The sequence below is a fragment of the Panthera onca genome, chromosome A1, assembly GCF_046562875.1.
Source record: "Panthera onca isolate mPanOnc1 chromosome A1, mPanOnc1 haplotype 2, whole genome shotgun sequence".
In the NCBI taxonomy this organism is placed as follows: Eukaryota; Metazoa; Chordata; class Mammalia; order Carnivora; family Felidae; genus Panthera; species Panthera onca.
The window spans coordinates 30120305-30140228 of record NC_138339.1 but is presented as its reverse complement, the minus strand read 5'-3'; the positions used below and the strand labels follow the sequence as shown (position 1 = coordinate 30140228).

General features: G+C 36.7%; 1 protein-coding gene across 1 annotated transcript in view; it reads right to left on the bottom strand.

Moving 5' to 3' along the window:
• The window catches only part of WDR70 (WD repeat domain 70), a 298457-nt gene that overhangs the window by 180744 nt on the left and 97789 nt on the right, over positions 1–19924 (bottom strand). Inside the window, exon 9 of the mRNA XM_078445080.1 lies at positions 7894–7970. Coding sequence (XP_078301206.1) covers positions 7894–7970 — 77 coding nt within the window. The remainder of the gene's footprint in view (positions 1–7893; positions 7971–19924) is intronic.

The window sequence follows — 19924 nt, the reverse complement described above, 5'->3', positions numbered from 1 at the left end:
AAATACTTTCTATGTTAGAACTCTGGGTGTGGACTTTAATTCAACTTGTTGGATGACCTTGACAGTTCCATAAGGTTTTTGTTTATGGCCATGTTTATGAACTTGGGCATAGATGCCAGGTAATAGAAAAAGAGGGAAAGCTGCCTTATTTAGGAGACCAGTGTAATCCTGGTTCCAATACCTAATAAAAAAAGAATACAAGGGAAAAGTCCATTGATTTGTCTTTTTTTTTTTTTTTTTTTTTTGGCCTTTGGTCATTTTTTGTTTGTTTGTTTCTTAAATTCTACATATGAGTGAAATCATATTGCATTTCTCTTTCTCTGACTGGCTTATTTTGCTTAGCAGTATAACGCTTTTGCTCCATCTACATCACTGCAAATGGCAAGACCGCATTCTTTTTTATGGCTCAATAATATTCTATTGTACATATATTCTATTGTACATATTCTTTATTCATCTATCAAGGGACACTTGGGCTGCTTCCATAATTTGGCTATTATAAATAACAATGCTATAAAAATAGAAGTACACATATCCCTTTGAGTTAGTTTTTTGTATTTTGGGGATAAATAGCCAGTAGTGCAATTACCGGACCACAAAATAGTTGTATTTTTAACTTTCTGAGGAAAGTCCATACTGCTTTCCCGAGTGGCTGCACCAGTTTCCATTCCCACCAAGAGTGCACAAGGGTTCCTTTTCCTCCACATCCTGGCCTTGTTACTTCTTGTCTTTTTGATTCTAGTTATTCTGACAGATGTAAGCTGGTATTTCAGTGTGGCTTTGATTTGCATTTCCCTGATGATGAGTGATGTTGAACATCTTTTCATGTGTCCATTGGTCATCTGGATGTCTTCTTTGGAGAAATATCTGTTCATGTCTTCTATTTTTATTGGATTATTCTTTTTTTAGGTGTTGAATTATATAAATTTTTTATATATTTTGGATACTAACCCTTTATTGAATAAGTCATTTGCAAGTATCTTCTCCTATTCAATAGGTTGTCTTTTAGTTTTGTTGATTGTTTCCTTCACTGTGCAGAAGTTTTGTCTTGATGTAGTTTTCTTTGCCTCAGGAGACCTACCTAGAAAAACGTTGCTAGGGTTGATGTCAGAGACATTTCTGCCTGTGCTCTCTTCTAGGACTTTTATGGTTTTAGGTCTCACATTTAAGTCTTTAATCTGTTTTAAGTTTACTTTTGTGTATGGTATAAGAAAGTGGTCCAGTTTCATTCTTTTGCATGTTGCTGTCCAATTTTCCCAACACCATTTGTTGAAGCGACTTTTTCCCATTGCATATTCTTTCCTGCTTTGTCAAAGATTAATTGACCATATACTTGTGGGTTTATTCCTGAGTTTTCTATTCTGTTCCATTGATCTATGTGTCTATTTTTGTGCTGCTAAACAGTTTTTGATGACTACCGCTTTGTAATCTAACTTGAAGTCTAGCATTGTGATGTCTCCAGCTTTGCTTTTCTTTTTCAAGACTGTTTTTGCTCTTCAGGGTCTTTTGTGCTTCTATATAAATTTTAGGATTATTTGTTACAGTTCTGTGAAAACTGTTGTTGGTATTTTGACAGAGATTACATTAAATGTGTGGATTGCTTTGGGTGGACTCAACATTTTAACTATATATGTTTTTCCAATCTGTGAGCGTGGAATGTCGGTTTCCATTTGTTTGTGTCATCTTTAATTTCTTTCAACAACGTTTTATAATTTTAAAGAATATAGGGCTTTCACCTCTTTGGTTAAGTGTATTCCTAGGTATTTTATTATTTTGGTATAATTGTAAATAGGATTATTTTCTTAATTTCTCTTTCTGTTGCTTCATTATTACTATATAAAAATGCAACAGATTTCTCTATGCATTGATTTTATATCCTGTAACCTTAATGAATTAATTTATCGGTTCTAGTAGTTTTTTGGTGGAGTCTTTAGGATTTTCTATATATAGTATCATGTCATCTGCAAAAATTGCAAGTTTTACTTCTTCATTTCCAATTTGGATGCTCTCTGTTTGTTTGATTGCTGTGGCTAGGATTTTCAGTACTATGATGAATAAAAGTGGTGAAAGTAGACATCCTTGTCTTGTTCCTGACCTTACAGGGAAAGCTCTGTTTTTCCCTATTGAGTAGGATATTCACTGTGGGTTTTCCATTCATGGCCTTTATTATAGTTGAGATCACTGGAAAATTTTAACACCCTGTAGAGTGAACATTCCTATGAAAATCAAAATCATAGGACTCTTTATTGGCTGGCCTTATAATTACATTAAAATCCTAACCCTTTATACCTTAGACTACAATACCTTATATGATCTAGTCCCTGCTTTCTTCTTCAAATTCACTTCCTGTCATTCCTACCTTTCCTATCAACAAAACCAGATTTTCCGCCCTTCCAATATGTCTTAATACATTCCCTTCTTAAGGTCTTGAATTATGCTGCCACTTTGGCCTGGAAGGTTCTCTCTGCTAGAGCTACCTCCTGTGCATGGTATAAGTCTCAACTAAAAGGTCACCTCCTCAGGGTGCCTGGGTGGCTCAGTGGGTTAAGCAGCCGACTTCAGCTCAGGTCATGACCTTGCAGTTCCTGGGTTCGAGCCCCACAACAGGCTCTGTGCAGACAACTCAGAGCCTGAAGCCTGCTTTGGATTCTGTGTCTCCCTCTCTCTCTCTGTCTCTCCCCTGTTCACTCTCTGTCTCTCTCTCTCTCTCAAGAACAAATAAACATTAAAAGGTGACCTCCTCTGGGGCGCCTGGGTGGCGCAGTCGGTTAAGCGTCCGACTTCAGCCAGGTCACGATCTCGCGGTCCGTGAGTTCGAGCCCTGCGTCAGGCTGATGGCTCGGAGCCTGGAGCCTGTTTCCGATTCTGTGTCTCCCTCTCTCTCTGCCCCTCCCCCGTTCATGCTCTGTCTCTCTCTGTCCCAAAAATAAATTAAAAAAAAAAACAAACAAAAAACCGTTGAAAAAAAAAAGGTGACCTCCTCTGAGGCCTTCTCTGCCTACTCTACATACAGGAGACACTTCTACTTTCTACCCTTCTGCTTTACTTTATTTTATTCTCAATACTTATTACTACATAAAACTATATTAATTTACTACTGTATCTGTACCTTGTCTGTCTCCAAGCACTCACCTCTACTTAAATGTAAGCATCATGAAGGCAGAGACTTATATCACACACAGGAGTACCTGCCACATAGTGAGCACACTGTATTTGCTGATTTAACTAGGCATCTGGGCTGATCTCTCACAGCATAGCCTATTACTAATTACTACCCTCAAAGTCAAAGGTCAAGAAAAAGTCAAGCTGCAAACCATCTGAATTTATTAGTGGTAGATTTTTTTTTTTTAAGGTGGTAAAGAATATGTATAATTGGGGTCTATGGTTAAAGCCAACTGATCTTCATACAAAAGTATGGACAAAAAAAGCTCATCTGTACAGTGTAAAAAGAAACTGGAGCATATTTTCAAAGGTACAATATACTAGTATGTCGGTGGTTTGAGCAGGGAATTAAAGAATTGCTCTTGCAAGGAATGGGAAAAACTACATTTTATGCCCAATAAAGTGTCATGACTTAGAACTTTATCCAAACCATTGTTTAGAGCATTAACAAAGTTAAATAGGTTTCTATAAATTCTATATAAAACTATTTATCTTTTTCTAAGTTTATCTATTTTGAGAGAGAGAGAGAGCACTTGTGTGCCTGCACAGAACCTGACATGGGGTTCCATCTCATGAACCATGAGATCATGACCTGAGCCAAAATCAAGAGTTGGATGCTTAACCGACTAAGCCACCCAGGTACCCCTATACAAAAGTATTTAAATGTTTATTGTAGATCGCTGGCCTGGAAATATAATGTTCAAAGTTTCTCAAACTTATTTGACCATGGAATGCCTTTCTTTACTAATTTACATATCTTGGAAATCAATTTGGGAAAAGCTTCTGCAGAGTTCCTAAAGTTACTGTGTTAGCCAACTATGAGAGCCGACCATTTAGCCTGATCCTTACTAGTTTAGAGAACAAGTTTTTTTTCCAATTGCTTTATTCATTGAAGCTTTTAACCAAAATTACCTGGTTCCTCTGTGCTTTTTAATTTCTTTTTTTAACATTTATTTATTTTTGAGACAGAGAGAGACAGAGCATGAACGGGGGAGGGTCAGAGAGAGAGGGAGACACAGAATCGGAAACAGGCTCCAGGCTCTGAGCGGTCAGCACAGAGCCCGAGGCAGGGCTCAAACTCACAGACTGCGAGATCATGACCTGAGCCAAAGTCGGCCGCTTAACTGACTGAGCCACCCAGGCGCCCCCCTCTGTGCTTTAATAGAATGTTTTCTTCTGACTCATATATTAATGTATTTATTTCCTTATATTACTACACTATATAAAGTCTTTAAATCTATACTGCATAAAGCTGGTGCAGCCACTCTGGAAAACAGTATGGAGGTTCCTCAAAAAACTAAAAATAGAACTATCCTATGACCCAGCAATTGCACTACGAGGCATTTATCCAAGGGATACAGGTGTGCTGTTTCAAAGGGACACATGCACCCCAATGTTTATAGCAGCACTATCAACAATAGCCAAAGTATGGAAAGAGCCCAAATGTCCATCAGTGGATAAATGGATAAAGAAGATGTGGTATATATACAGTGGGGTATTGCTCGGCAATCAAAAAGAATGAAATCTTGCCATTTGCAACTACATGGATGGAACTGGAAGGTACTATATGCTAAGTGAAATTAATCAGAGAAAGACAAATATCATATGACTTCACTCATATGAGGACTTTAAGAGACAAAACAGATGAACAGAAGGGAAGGGAAACAAAAATAATATAAAAACAGGGAGAAGGACAAAGCATAAGAGACTCTTAAATATGGAGAACAAACAGAGGGTTACTAGAGGTGGTGTGGGAGGGATGATGAGCTAAATGGGTAAGGGGAATCTACTCCTAAAATCATTGTTGCACTATATGCTAATTTGGATATAAATTTTAAAAAATAAAATTTAAAAAAATCTATACTGCATAAAGCCTCTATATAGTTGTGGGCATCCTTGTCTTCTTATTAAATACAAATAGCTTCAGTACTTAAATATATAATACAATATTTACTTTAAATTTTGGTAAATAATTTTTTTAAGAGTTTTATTAATTTCTTCCTATTCCTATTTTACTTAGAACTTTTACTGGGGGGGGGGGGGGCATCTGGGTGGCTCAATCCATTATGTGTCTGACTTCGGCTCAGGTCATAATCTCACAGTTTGTGGGTTTGAGCCCTGCGTCGGGCTCTGTGCTGACAGCTCAGGGTCTGGAGTCTGCTTTGGATTCTGTGTCTCCCTCTCTCTCTGTCCCTCCCCCGCTCACATTCTCTTTCTCTCAAAAATAAACATTAAAAAAAAATTTTTTTTTTAAAGAACTTATACTGGGAAAGACGACTAAATTTTATCAAATGTCAATGTTATCATATAATAATATCATGTGATTTGTAATTTTTCATTTGTTAACGAATTATCTTAAAAATCTCTTGATGGTAAAATTTCTTAATTGTAAAAAATTCTTGCATTTCTAGAATAAGCCTTACCTGGTCATGAGATACTATTAATTTAGATTAGCTGCTAAATTCCCAAAGAAATCAGAAAATTGATTTGCTAAAATTAGGAATGTCACTTTAAACATACATAATTTAAGTTTTGGAAAGATAACAAGACAAAGAAAAAAAACAAGATAGAACTACATAGGTCTATTTACCAGAAATTTTAATCAAATTGTCTTATCCTGTTTCAGTCATATTCTGTATAGATTCCCAAATTTTAGTTCCTTTCAGATCAAATTAATTTTTAAATTGCGCTATGGGAGTAAAATTATACCTTTTGTCTGTTACTCTAAAGATTAATTCCAGAATACACAAACTATCCAAAAATGTCAATAGCAATTTTGAAGGTAAATGAGGCAAAATATAAATAACAGAAAGTAAAGATGAAAGACAAAATAGCCTAAAAACAAAATATATTTTATCTAAAATACGTTTCACCTAAATAACACCATCTATATTTTTTAATTTATAAAATTTTCCATTGCAATTTCTCCATAACATTACCTACAGTGCATTCTTGTGAACTACTCTTAATACTAAAAATTAATCATACAATTTAATAATATAGGGAAAAGCTGCTCAAATATTTCCTATAATATTCTTGAGTTCTAGGCCAACAGATACAATACAAAAGAATCTTAATAACTACTTAATCAATTTTTTCAGTTATTACTTCCAAAAAATAATAATTTAAACAATAAACTTATATTAGCTATTAGACTCAGAAATCAATCTTTATTATAAAAACTAATAAGTTATTAGTCACAACTTCAAAGTCATTTGAGTCCACTTAATAGCATGAGTCTGATCCATTGAGCACCCTAATAAACTGTACTGGAATTTATGCCAACTCTCATTTTCATAGTTTTATTTATTTAAACAAACCTTATACTATAAAAGTTAAGAACAAGAATATGTACTTTTTTTCAAGTTTTTACTTAAATTCCAGTTAGTTAAAATACACCATTATATTAGTTTCAGGTGTAGAATTTAGTGATTCATCACTTACATATAACACCCAGTGCTCATCACAAGTACCTGCCTTAATACCTATCATCCATTCAGCCAATTCCCTATCCCTCCCCACCACCCTCCCCTCTCAGTTTGTTGTCTATAGTTAAGGGTCTGTTTTCTGGTTTTCTTGTCTTTCTTCCCCTGGTTCATCTGTTTAGTTTCTTAAATTTCACATGAGTGAAATCATGTGTGTATTTGTCTTTCTCTGACTGACTTACTTTGCTTAGCATAATACTTTCCAGCTCCATCCAAGTCGCTGCAAATGGCAAGATCCCATTCTTTTTTATGGCTGAGTAATATTCCATTAATATATATACCACATCATCTTCATCCATTCATTAGTCAATGGACATTTGGGCTCTTTCCATAATTTGGCTATTGTTGGTGTATGTATGCCATGTCTAATCACGCCCAAGCAGAAGTCTAGGGTTTCATTCTCTGGAGAGGTCTCTGAACTGCAGGATATAAGGCACATATCCTCACCCTTTCCCTAACCCTATCCTAAACCCTAACCCTAGATGTGTGTGCGTGGGGGGGGGGGGGGGGGGGGGGAGGGGAGGACAAGGAAGATGTAATGTGTATGTGTATACACACACACACACACACACACACAATGGAATATTATTCAGCAATGAAAAAGTATGAAATCTTGGCATTTCCAACAACCTGAATGGAGCTATAGAGTATTATGATAAGTAAAATAAGCCAGAGAGAGAAACACAAATACCATATAATTTCACTCACATGTGGAATTTAAGAAATAAATGAGCAAAGGAATAAAAAAAGAGAGAACGACAAACCATGAAACAGACACTTAACTATAGAGAACAAAACTAATGGTTGCCAGAGGGGAGGTGGGTGGGAGGATGGGTGAAATAGGTGATGGGGATCAAGGAGTGTACTTATGTGAGGAGTACCAGGTGTTGTATGGAAATGCAGAATCACTATATTGTACAAATGAAACTTGGGCTCTGTGCTGACAGCTCAGAGTCTGCAGCCTGCTTCAGATTCTGTGTCTCACTCTCTCTCTTCCCCTCCGCCACTCATGCTCTGTCTCTCTCTCTCAAAATAATAAACATTAAAAAAATTTAAAGAAAGTAATATTACACTATATGATGATGGAATAAAAGTAAAAACTTAAAAAAAAAGAAAAAAGAATATGTAAACATCAGGATTCCTAACACTCTATTTCCTACTTTACTGGCCAGCATGTAACAATACAAATATTAAAGAAAATACTGAAAGATATTAATGTATTAGGTGAATTATCAATAGTACTCACGCATCATTTGAGCAAGTCATAAATTCTCCCTTTATTTTGGGATGCCATGAGCCAGTATGAAGCATTGCTGTATGACCCTTAAAAAATAAAAATACAGGAAAAAAGATATTTAAAAAGATTTAAAAATAAATAAAATGACCAGAAACTGATATGTCATGCTTTAAAGTTAAACTTTTTAGTCCTCCCAAGACCACACTATTTTAATTATAAACATAGTATGCTACGCCAATTTTATTTCATAATATGCTTTGTTTATTTCATTTTGTTTAATTCTCCATATAATTCTCCTGCCCAGAAATTAACACAGTGCTTATACAGAACAGGTGCTTAATAAGTAAGGAAATAGAGAAGAAACTGAGAGTCTCTCTTTAGGAAAGATGTAAATGGAAAAACCGTAATAAGAGGGAGATAGGCCCTTCTTTAAAGACTCTTTTCTCAATGGAAAAGAAGAAAAAAAAAGTATTTGCAAATAATCAAGGCAAAAGCAAGAGGTTAAGGGAAAAAAATTTACACTTCTTAAAAATGTGTCCACAATCTTGATTCAACCATACATCTGTAAGAATAAATATGTGAGAAAAGGAGAGACATCTTTAAAATGATTCAAGACTAACCCTTCTAAGAGCATAATTTTAAAATACTGTAAATAAAATAATGTGATGTTGGTAAACAAACTGACACACAGAGAGTACATATCAAACATAAATACACACATACACACACATTCCCCATCTAGGTGCAAAGTCAGCTAGAGTGACCTCATACGGTATGTTCAGATGGGGCAGAAAAGAGCCTAATACTTAATAATGGAAAAATCTCTTATTCTGAAAGAGTTGAAAATAAAACTATGCTATAAGAAGCAAAATGTACATCTTTAAATGATTTAGAAGGAAAATAACTGTATCTCTCTGGAAAGAATGAATTGGAACTGGAGTACCCACATATAAACCTAGAGACCATCTACAGTCCAAGTTGCTCACAACGTCTCAAACAGGACCTGGCCAACTCATGACAATTTGCTTATGTTTACTGGGTAGAACAGGGACCACAGATGTGCAGTAGGGAAGCATGAACTGAAGTAATGGGACCAGATGGGAAGTCTGAGATTCCACTTTCCTCTCCTGAATTTAAGACTGCATATTTAACTATCAACTTGACATTTCCATTTGCATCTCCTAGGCATTTCAAACATAATAATAGGTCCATTAGGGAAATCTGTTTCTTACTGCCCACTTCATCTGCAATCAACTTCTTCCCCAGTTGCTAAAACTACAAACGTGGGGGTCATCCTTAAATACTACAATAACCATAAACCTAAAACCCTCTCTCTGTCCACCCAAATTCAATCCATTAGCGAGTCCTCTCACTTCAACCCAAAATACACCTTAAATCTATCCACTTTTCTCATTATTCCCTACTACCACTCTTGTAGAAGCCAACATTATCTCAGTTATTACACAGTAAACAGGTCTGTCACTAGTCTCTCCACTTCTATTCCTGCGTCATGTGCTCCACCTAGCAATCAATATAGTCTTTTAAAAATACACCTCTGGGGCACCTGGCTGGTTCAGTTGGTTAAGTATCTGACTCTTGATTTTGGCTCAGGTCATGATCTCACAGTCATGAGACTGAGCCCTGTGTTGGGCTTGCCACCAAGCACAGAGCCTACTTGGGATTCTCTCCCTCTTTCTCTGCCCCTCTCCCATTCACACTCACATTCTCTCCTTCTCTCTCTCTCTTTCTCTCTCTGAATAAATAAACTTTAAAAATAAATAAAAACATCTTGTGTATTTTATGTAAATAAATAAAAACATTCTAAAACCACCACTAGTTATTGTCCTCTACTGGCTCCCCAACCTCTTTAGATCGTCTACAACTACTCACATGTTCAGTCTCTTGCTTTCTTTACAACTGCACTTATTTTGTCCTCCCTCTTCCCCAACAGACATGAATCCACTGGCCTCCTTTCATTTCCTCTAATACAACCAGCTCGTTCCCTGAATCAAGGCCTTCTCGTATGCTTTTCCATTTGTGGGAAAGCTCTTTACTTTTACATGACTGGCTTCCATTCCTTCAATCTCAGTTTACATGCCACTTATTCAAATAAGTATGACCTAGCTCTGTCTCTGCGTCCATATGGCCTATTCTGTTGTTCTCTTCCAATGTACCTGTCCATTTCCTTAATAATAGTCACGATTTATAATTCTGTATCTATTAACTTATTATCAGATTTCTGAAACTGCTGATGTTTTGCATATTCAAAAACAAATAAATAAGGCTGGGAGAAACCTAAAATTCAATATAAACAGAAACAAATCAACCCTACTGTATTTCAAGTGAACAATAAAAACACTGAAAGAATAAACTGAAGGTAATAACTCAAGTAACTATATACCCTGTCCTGGGTTAAATGGTGGCCCCCAGAAAGAAATACTCACGTCCTAACCACTGGAAGCTGGGAATGTAACCTTAAAGAGTCAGAAGAGAAGAAGACACAAAGAGGAGAAAGCTCTGAGAAGATGAAGGCAGAGACTGGAGTTATGCTGCCACAAGCCAGGGAAAACCCGGAGTCGCCAGAAGCTGGAAGTAGCATGGAAGGATTCCCCTAGAGCCACTAGAGGGAGCATGGTTGTGTCAATACCTTGATTCTAAGACTTCTGGCCTCCAGAAATGTGAAAGAATTTCTGTTGTTAAGCTACTAACTGTGTGGTAATTTATTACAGCAATCCTAGGAAATGAATACATACCCTCAGGCTAAAGACCAAAAGAACTATAGGGGTGCCTGGATGGCTCAGTTGGCTAAGCATCCAACTCAGGCTCAGGTCATGATCTCATGATTGTGAGTTCGAGCCCCCTCCCTGACCCCGTCAGGCTTTGTGCTGACAGCTCAGAGCCTGAAGCCTGCTTCATATTCTGTCTCTCTCTCTCTCTATCCCACCCCTGCTTGTGCACTATGTCTCTCTCTCAATTATAAATACACATTAAAAAAAAATTTTTTTAAGACCAAAAGAACTATAAATAAATATTTAATTCTAGTTAATATATTTGTTTCTTTTTTGCAGTGGTATGCATTAACAATTCTGAAACTGCTTTCGTTACAACGAAGAATTAAGCAAATGAGGAAATATGCTGAGGACCATGAGAGTCGCCTTTCCTGCTGTTAGAGAAAGGAGTTCCAAAAGTGGAAAGAAGAAAGACTAGAAAGAACTCTATGGGTTTTGACTGAAATTATGGGTATCAATATGAACCCATGATTTCTAACAGGTAGATACAAATATAGGTGTGTGTGTGTAAGTTATTATCTAGCTTTGTATGCTGAGAATGACTAGTAGGAATGACAACCAGCAACCCTAGGACAGATATTCTAGTTTCTAAATTGCATTCTCCATTTAAGAGGAAACCAGACTCCTTGGAGAGAAGTTTGATTCTTGTTCAAACAACATGAACATGGAACATGTGGTTTACCAAAAAACAAGCAAGTGCAAAAATGATGGGGATATATTAAAGAATAAAGTGCAAGTTAAGGGACTTCCACTGGAACAATTAGAGCATCAAAATAAATAACAAAAGTAATAGATTAAATAGTAATAGTAAGGGGCGCCTGGGTGGCTCAGTCGGTTAAGCGGCCGACTTCAGCTCAAGTCATGATCCCGCGGTCCGTGAGTTTGAGCCCCACGTCGGGCTCTGTGCTGACAGCTCAGAGCCTGGGGCCTGTTTCAGATTCTGTGTCTCCCTCTCTCTGACCCTCCCCCGTTCATGCTCTGTCTCTCTCTGTCTCAAAAATAAATAAACGTTGAAAAAAATTAAAAAAAAATAGTAATAGTAAAAGCATTTACTAACTTAAGAACTCCTGGGTGAATATTAATAAATAAGTAAGAGAAAACTCTTCCTTACCATAGAAAAATCACCATTTTACAATCATCACAGTAATAATTGACCAGGCAAGAATCATCAATGGATGCTAAAACTAGCAGAGAAAAGTCTGGTAATGAACAGGGTATTTCCATGCTATCAAAATCTCCCTGGAAACTGCTTAATAATTACAAAGAGAAAATAGTAGAGAAGAGATCTGTTATTACACTACCTGAAACAAGTCATCCAAATTAACATCACCAGCACTGCGATGCACAGGTAGCACGTACTTCGCGATATGAGGACGCAAGAAGGACCCAATATTGTTTCTGTGACAGCCTTTCTAGAAATGCATACTCAAACTCTCATCATGAGGAAAACCAGACAAAATCAAATCCTACATCTCTTGCTACATATTTACAACTTCTACACATTTAGAAAAGAAATGGCTTATAGTTTTCAAATATACCAAAGTTTCTTTTAACAAAGGCAGAGAACTATTCCCAATTAAAAGAGACAAAAGCCATGGCTACTGAACTGGTGGGAATATAATCAAAAAGGAGATTGTTGAGATAACCATGGACTACAGATTAAATAGTATTTCATCAATGTTAAATTCATAGTTATGTAAAAAGATCATATTATTATTAGGAAAACCACACTGAAGAATTTAGGAGTAAAGGAACATGATGTCTGCAAGTTATTTCAAAAGTCGGGGAATATTAAACGCACACACATAATTCTAATGTATGCGCAAATACGTATGAGTGTGAGTGAGGGGGGTATATAAGTGTGGGGGATGGAAAGAGAAGGACAGAGTTTGTGTTAGCTGAGGAAGGAAGAGAGGAGGGGATGGGGGAAGATAAAGCAATGGGGCAAAATATGAACAACTGATGAATCTGAAAAAAGGGTATAAGGAAGTTCTAGGTACTATTCCTGTAACTTTTCTGTTAATTTGAAACGATATCAAAATAAACACTTAAAAAAATGTCCTGGATGCTCTGTGAAGAAAAGCTTGTTGCAAAGTCAAAAGAGGAATTAAGAGGGCCACCTGGGAAGCCAGTGATGTGGTTCATCTGAACACTGACAGTCGCTTGGACTAGGGCACAGCAGTAAAGTGTTCAGAGGTAAGAAGATTTGGGATACATTTTAAAGAGAGAGACAACAGGTTTCCCTAAAGAACTGGATCTGGGCTGCAACCACAGATGAAGCCGAAGTTTGTGAATTAATCAAGCAACTGTTGTGTAAATGGGTGACTATATAAATAACACATCATTCTCTCTGGCCATGAAGAACATGAACTCTCTTCTGTGTTTAGGAAATTCCCCAAAATATGACTCTTGGTAAAAGACAGAGACTACCTCTCATAGAGAAGTGGAAAAGTCAGGCTCTATCTTTGCCAGCCTCCCTTACAGATGTGACACAGGAATGCAATCTAGCTCTGCCCATTACATTCCCTTGAGCTGTGACTTAAGGACAAGGGAGTGCTATCTTTCCCTGTTAGCTCATTTGGGCCACTGTAACAAAAATACCATAAACTGAGTGGCTTATGAACAATAAACATTTGTTTCTCACAGTTCTGGAAACTGGGAAGTTGAAGATCAAGGTGCCAGCAGATTTAGTGTCTGAACTCCCTAGTTCACAGAGGCCATCCTTTTACTATAACCTCATATGGTGAAGGGGTAAGAAAGGTTTCTTGGGACACTTTCATAGGGCACTAATCTCATTCATGACAGCTCCACTTTCATGGCCTAATCACCTTGCAAAAGCCCCACCTTCTAATACCATCACCTTGGGGTTACAATTTCAAAATATGAATTCTGGGGGATACTCGGTCTAAGGAGTAGTCTGGGGATGATTTTTGCCTTCTCTGTCTCCCGACTTGGGTCCTGGGGCAGTCCACAACTAACAACTGAGAGCAAGAGCAAACAAAGTTCCAAAAAATGGTTCCATTCTCCAGGGCATAGGGGTAGCAGTGGGGGTGAAAGGCCTGAGGAACAAAGTTCTTGTGATCTGACCTACCCTATGCCAGCCAAGCACAAGCAACAAAGCTACCAAGTCTCTCCTCAGTGTTGGCACCAGAAATGGAAGTAGTCCGAACAGGTTAAAGAATCGATTTTCTTCATTTCATACCAGCCAAGTGCCGGCTCTGGGGTGATACTTCTCATCCTCCCACCCAGCGGCAGTGGCCCTGTGAGGTCATTACAGCAGATGAGTGCCAGTAACAAAACAGCGACTGTTGTCTCAGTAAGAGGAGCAGCCCTTCATAGAAGATACTTGCTGGCTCTCCTAACCCAAACCAGAAAAAAGCCAGTAACAAAGAGGCATGGTGCCTCCTCCCCTGAACCAGAAGCAACAATGACAGCAACCACTGTGCAGCACTTTTGACACTCCATGCTTTCTAGTAGGCCAGTATTAACAAGAAAGCAGATCACCTACCAACATATGTAGAATAGAATCCTTCTGATACTCTATGCTTTACCTCGGGAAAATGCCAACAATGGGTAGCCACACTGCCTTTTCCCACCAACACAGAGAAACAGCTGCTGTGGGGGCGCCTGAGTGGCTCAGACAGTTAAGTGTCTGACTCTTGGTTTTGGCTCGGGTCATGATCTCACGGTTTGTGAGTTCAAGCCCCATATCAGGCTCCGCACTGCAGTGAGTAGCTTGCTTGGGATTCTCTCTCTCTCTCTCTCTCTCTCTCTCTCTCTCTCTCTCTCTCTCTCCGTCCCTCCCCCACTCTCAAATAAATAAACTTTTTAAAAAAGAAAAAGCAGCTGCTGTGGGTTAGAGAAATTTTTATTTTTCACCTCAGTCCAGCTTTGCCAGGAGGCATAAGCTACAGTATGGGAACTGCTACAATGCATAAGAGTGATTTTCCAGCAAGAACATCAGAACAGAAACCCGTGAAAGACAGTAAAGGGAAAATCATAGGGTGAAGGGTTTAAAAAGCTGGAGAAAAATGTCCTTTAAATCTGTACAAAAAGTCCTGCACTCACTCCTGAGGTGTACTGTGTGAAACCTACCAGAATCAACCTAAGAAAAGCATTGAGAAGCGAACATGGTATGGACTAGCAGCCAGGGTCCATATGGATCCCTGGATAACATGTACATGGGGCAAACCAGAATAACATACAGATGCCTTGAAAATTAATACTGCAAGGAAAAACAGCTCACAGGAGGCAGGTCAGGATTTAGAGTCTAAAACTAATCAGGTTGACCCTCAGCCAAAAAAGCAACTTCACAGACAAATAAATGAAAACCCACCATTCTCTAGAGGTTTTGGACAGGACTCAGAATATCAGAACACAATATTCAAAATGTGAAAGATACAACCCAAAATTAATCATACAAAGAACCAGGAAAATCTAACCAGCTCCCAAGAAATAAGATAAAAGATGCCCACCACAAAATGACCCAAATGTTGCAATCAATATTTTAAGAAAAAGACTTAAAATCGGTGTTTATGACCATGATACATAAAGGAAAGCAAACATATCTGAAACAAATGCAAAGATATAAAGTGACCAGCAAAGAAAAATAAACTATTAAAATGGAAACCTGGTCATATTGAAAAATAAAATAATGGGAATAAAAAATTAACTGTAAGGGCCCAATAGTAGAATGGATATGTCAGAGGAAAGACTCAATGAACTTGAAGACAGATTAATAGAAATAATTTAATCTAACAGGAAAAAATGAGCAGAATCACAGAAAGCGCTGAGACAATATCAAAAAGTTTAGTACTCGTATTACATACGACTTAGGAGAAGACAGTCAGGTACAGACAAATATTTGAAGAAATAATAACCAAAAATTTCCCAAAAATGGTGAAGGAGGTAAATTTACAGATCCAAGAACTTCAGTGAATACCAAACAGGATGAACAAAACAAAAAATAAGAATAATAATAATAATAAATAAATAAATAAATAAATAAATGTTTTAAAGCCTATGCCTTGACACATAATAAACTATTAAAGTCCAAAAGAGAAATAGGAGGAAAATTTCAAAAAGCAAATATAAAAAACAACACATTACATAAAGAAAAACAAATACTTGAATTACTGCATAATTATTCAACAAAAATAAGGCCAGAAGACAGTGGACCAACATTTTTAAAGTGCTGACAGAAAAATACTGCCAAGTTAAATGTATAGAAAATGTACTTTGGGAATGAAGGTGAAATAAAGACATTGCAAGATGAAAGAAAACTAAGAGAACTTGTCACCAAAAGAAATGTGACAGAAATTGAAAATTGATCATAAATTTTATATGGAAATTCAAAGAGTAGCTAAGAAATTCAAAAATTATTTTATTATTTCAAGAATACTTACTATACAGTTGGACCCCTACTTCATACCATGCACAAAAATTAACTCTAAATGGATCACAGACCTAAATGTAAGAGCTAAAACTATAAAACCCTTGGAAGAAAACATAAGCATAATTCTCCATGACTGTGGGTTAGGCAATGACACTAAAGGCACAAAACAAAGGAAAAAATAAATTGAGCTTCATCAAAATTTAAAACTTTTGTGCTTCAAAGGACACCATCGAGAACATGAAAAGACAACCCAAAGAATGAGAGAAAATATTTGCAAATCATATATCTCATAAAGGACAAATATCTAGAATATATAAACTGTTAGAACTCAATAATAAAAAGACATATAACCCAATTTTAAAATGGGCCAGGATTTGAATAGACATTTCTCTAAAGAAAATTTACAAATGGCTAATATATACACAAAAAGATGTTCAACACAGACCACAGAGATACCACTTCGCACCCTCTAAGATGATTATTAAACAACAACAACATGAGAAACCACAAGTGTTGACAAGGATGTAGAAAAACTGGAACCCTCATACACTAATGGTGGGTAGGTAAAATGTTATAGACACTTTGGAAAACAGTCTGGCAGTCCCTCAAAATGTTAAACACAGAGTTACCATAGGACCCTAAAATTCCACTCCTAGGTATACATCTAAGAGAAATGACAGCATACCTCTGCACAAAAACTTGTACATGAATGTTCATAGAAGCATTATTCATAATAATAAAAAAGTGGAAACAGCACAAACGTCCATCAACTTGAGAAGAGATAAATGTGGTATATCCATACAATCGAATATTATTTGGCAATGAAATTAAATATTGATACAACATGGATAAATTTCAAAAACATGCTAAGTGAAAGAGCCACATATTGTATGATTCCATTTTCTGATATCCAGAAATGCCAAATCTATAGAGACAGCAGATTAGTAGATTAGTAGTTGTGCAAGGCTTCAAGGGGTGGTAGACTTGGGGATGCTGGCTAAGGGACAGGGAGTATTTTATTTTTAATAGATTACTTCTTAGGACAGTTTTAGGTTCACAGCAATATTGAGAGGAAGGCACAGAGATTTTCCATAAAGCCCTTGCCCCCCACATGCATAGCTTTCCCCTATTATCAATATTCCCCATCACAGTAGTACATTTGTTACAACTGATGAACCTACACTGACACATCGTTATCATCCAAATGTCACAGTTCATATTCAGGTTCACTCTTGATTTCGTACATTCTATGGATCTGGACAATTTATACTGACACATATCCATCATTATAACATCATACAGACTAGTTTCATTGTCTTATCATACAGACTAGTTTCATTGTCTTAAAAATCTTCTGTGCTCTGCCGAATCATCACTCCTTGCCCCTTACCCCTGACAAATATTAATCTTTTTATTGTCTCCAATAGTTTCTTTTGGGGATGACAAAATGTTCTAAAATGGATTGTGGTGATGGCTGCACACTCCATGAATATACTAAAAACCACTGAACATAACGAACTAAATGAGTAAATGTTATGGTTTATATATTCAATCTCAACATTAAAAATTAAAAAAGAAAGACTACTTCAAGTGAAAGGGAAATAATTACAAAGAGAAACTGGAATATAAGCAATGAAAGGACAACAAAAGAAAGGATAAATACCTGAGTAAACAGAACAATATTTTTCACCTTTAACTTTTGTTCAGAACAAAAATTATTATCATTGCCTGATAGGATTTTCAACATATGAAAACGGAACGTACAACAACTACATCAGGATTGGGGGAAGAGCCTATGTGGTTGCACAATTTCTATTTTTCACTTGATATGGTAAAATATTAATTCTAAGTAGATTATATATAATTTAATATATTTTTATAGTTCCCTAGAACCACCACTTAAAATACCATACAAAGAGCATAATTAAAATCCAACAGTTAAAAAAAATGGAATTCTAAAAATACTCAGATAATTTAAAAGAAATTAGGAAAGATGAGGCACTGAACAAAGAACAGAAAGAATCAAAAGTAATAAAATGGTAGAACTAAATCCAACCCTACCAATAATTACATTAAACTTAAAATGAGCTAAACACACCAATTAAAAGACAATGATTACCATCATACATTAAAACACAAGACCTATCAATTAACACTTCTTTCAGGAATCTGACTTGAAATACAATGACACAGAAAGATTAAAAACTAAGAGTCGAAAAAGATATAACAAGCACCTTGCCTCAGGGCCTTGCATTTGCTGTTCCTCTTTCTGCATGGCTCCTCAGATACCAATGTACCTGGCTCCCTGGAGGATCCTTTATCCAGACCTCACCCTGAATGCCAATCCCTCAGAGACCTTCCTGAGTACTCTATCTAAAGAAGTCACTCGTTACTTTCTATCCCCTTAATCTGCTTCTTCATAGCACTTATTACTCTCTGGTTTTGTTATACAGTATACGTTTTGCATATTTTCATGTGTCCCCACTGGCATATAAACTGCATGAGGGTTTTGCCTCCTAGACATTCAATAAATGTCTAGACACTCAATAAATGTTATTGAATAAATCAATACCAAAAGAAATACACCAAGCAAACAATAATTTTTTAAAAGCTTGAGGCGCGGCTGGGTGGCTCAGTTGGTTAAGCGATTAACTCTTGATCTTGGCTCAGGTCATGATCTCACGGTTGTCAGTTTGAGCCCTGCATCAGGCTCTGTGCTGACAGCCCAGAATCTGCTTGGGATTCTCTCTCTCCCTGTCTCTCTCTGTCCCTCTGGCACTTGAGCTCACTCATGCTCTCTCTCAAAACAAATAAAGCCAAAAAAAAAAAAAAAAAAAAAAAAAAGGCATGAGTGATTATATTAGCATCACACAAGGTAGACATCAGAACAAGAAAAATCACCAGAGATAAGGAGGGACATTATATAATGATAAAAGGATCAATTTACCAAAAAGACAGAGCAATTGTAAGTATACATGCACCCAATACAACAGTTTCAAGACATGAAGCTAAAACTGAAAGAACTGAAAAGACCATTGAAAAAATAAGCACAAAGAAAATCAGCAAGTATACAGAACTCCATGAACTGACTTAACTTTATATAAACAGACTATTCTACCTGGCAACAGCAGAATACATATTCTTCACAAGTGCACACAAAACAGAAACTAAGATAGATCATATTCTAGGTCACAAAACAAACATCACCAAATTTAAATCCAACCATACCAATAATTACATTAAACTTAAATGAGCTAAACATTCCCATAAAGGAATTAAACTAGAAATTTGTAACAGAAAGATGACATAAAAATCCCCAAATATTTGGAAATTAGATATTATGCTGCTAAATAATCCATCAGTAAAAGAGGTAGTTCCAAGGCAACTGAATGAAAATGAAAATATATCTCAAAATTTGTGGTACACAGCTAAAGCAATGCTTATAAGGAATATTATAGCACTACATGATTCTATTTAAAACAAGGGGCGCCTGGGTGACTCAATCGGTTGAGGGTCCAACTTCAGCTCAGGTCATGACATCGCCATTCACAAGTTCGAGCCCCACATCAAGCTCTGTGCTGGCAGCTCACAGCCTGGAGCCTGCTTCAGGTTCTGTGTCTCCCTCTCTCTCTGCCCCTCCCCACTCACACTCTGTCTGTCTTTCTCTCTCAAAACTAAATAAACATTAAAACAAGAATTAAAAAAAAGAAAAGATAAAACAAGTCTCTAATTAAAGCATCCACCTTAAAATACTAGGAATTCTAAAAAGAAATAGGAGAGGCAAGCAAAAGGAAAGAAAGCATAAGAACAGAAATCAATGTTGAAGACAGAACTACAACAAAGAAATACAAATGAA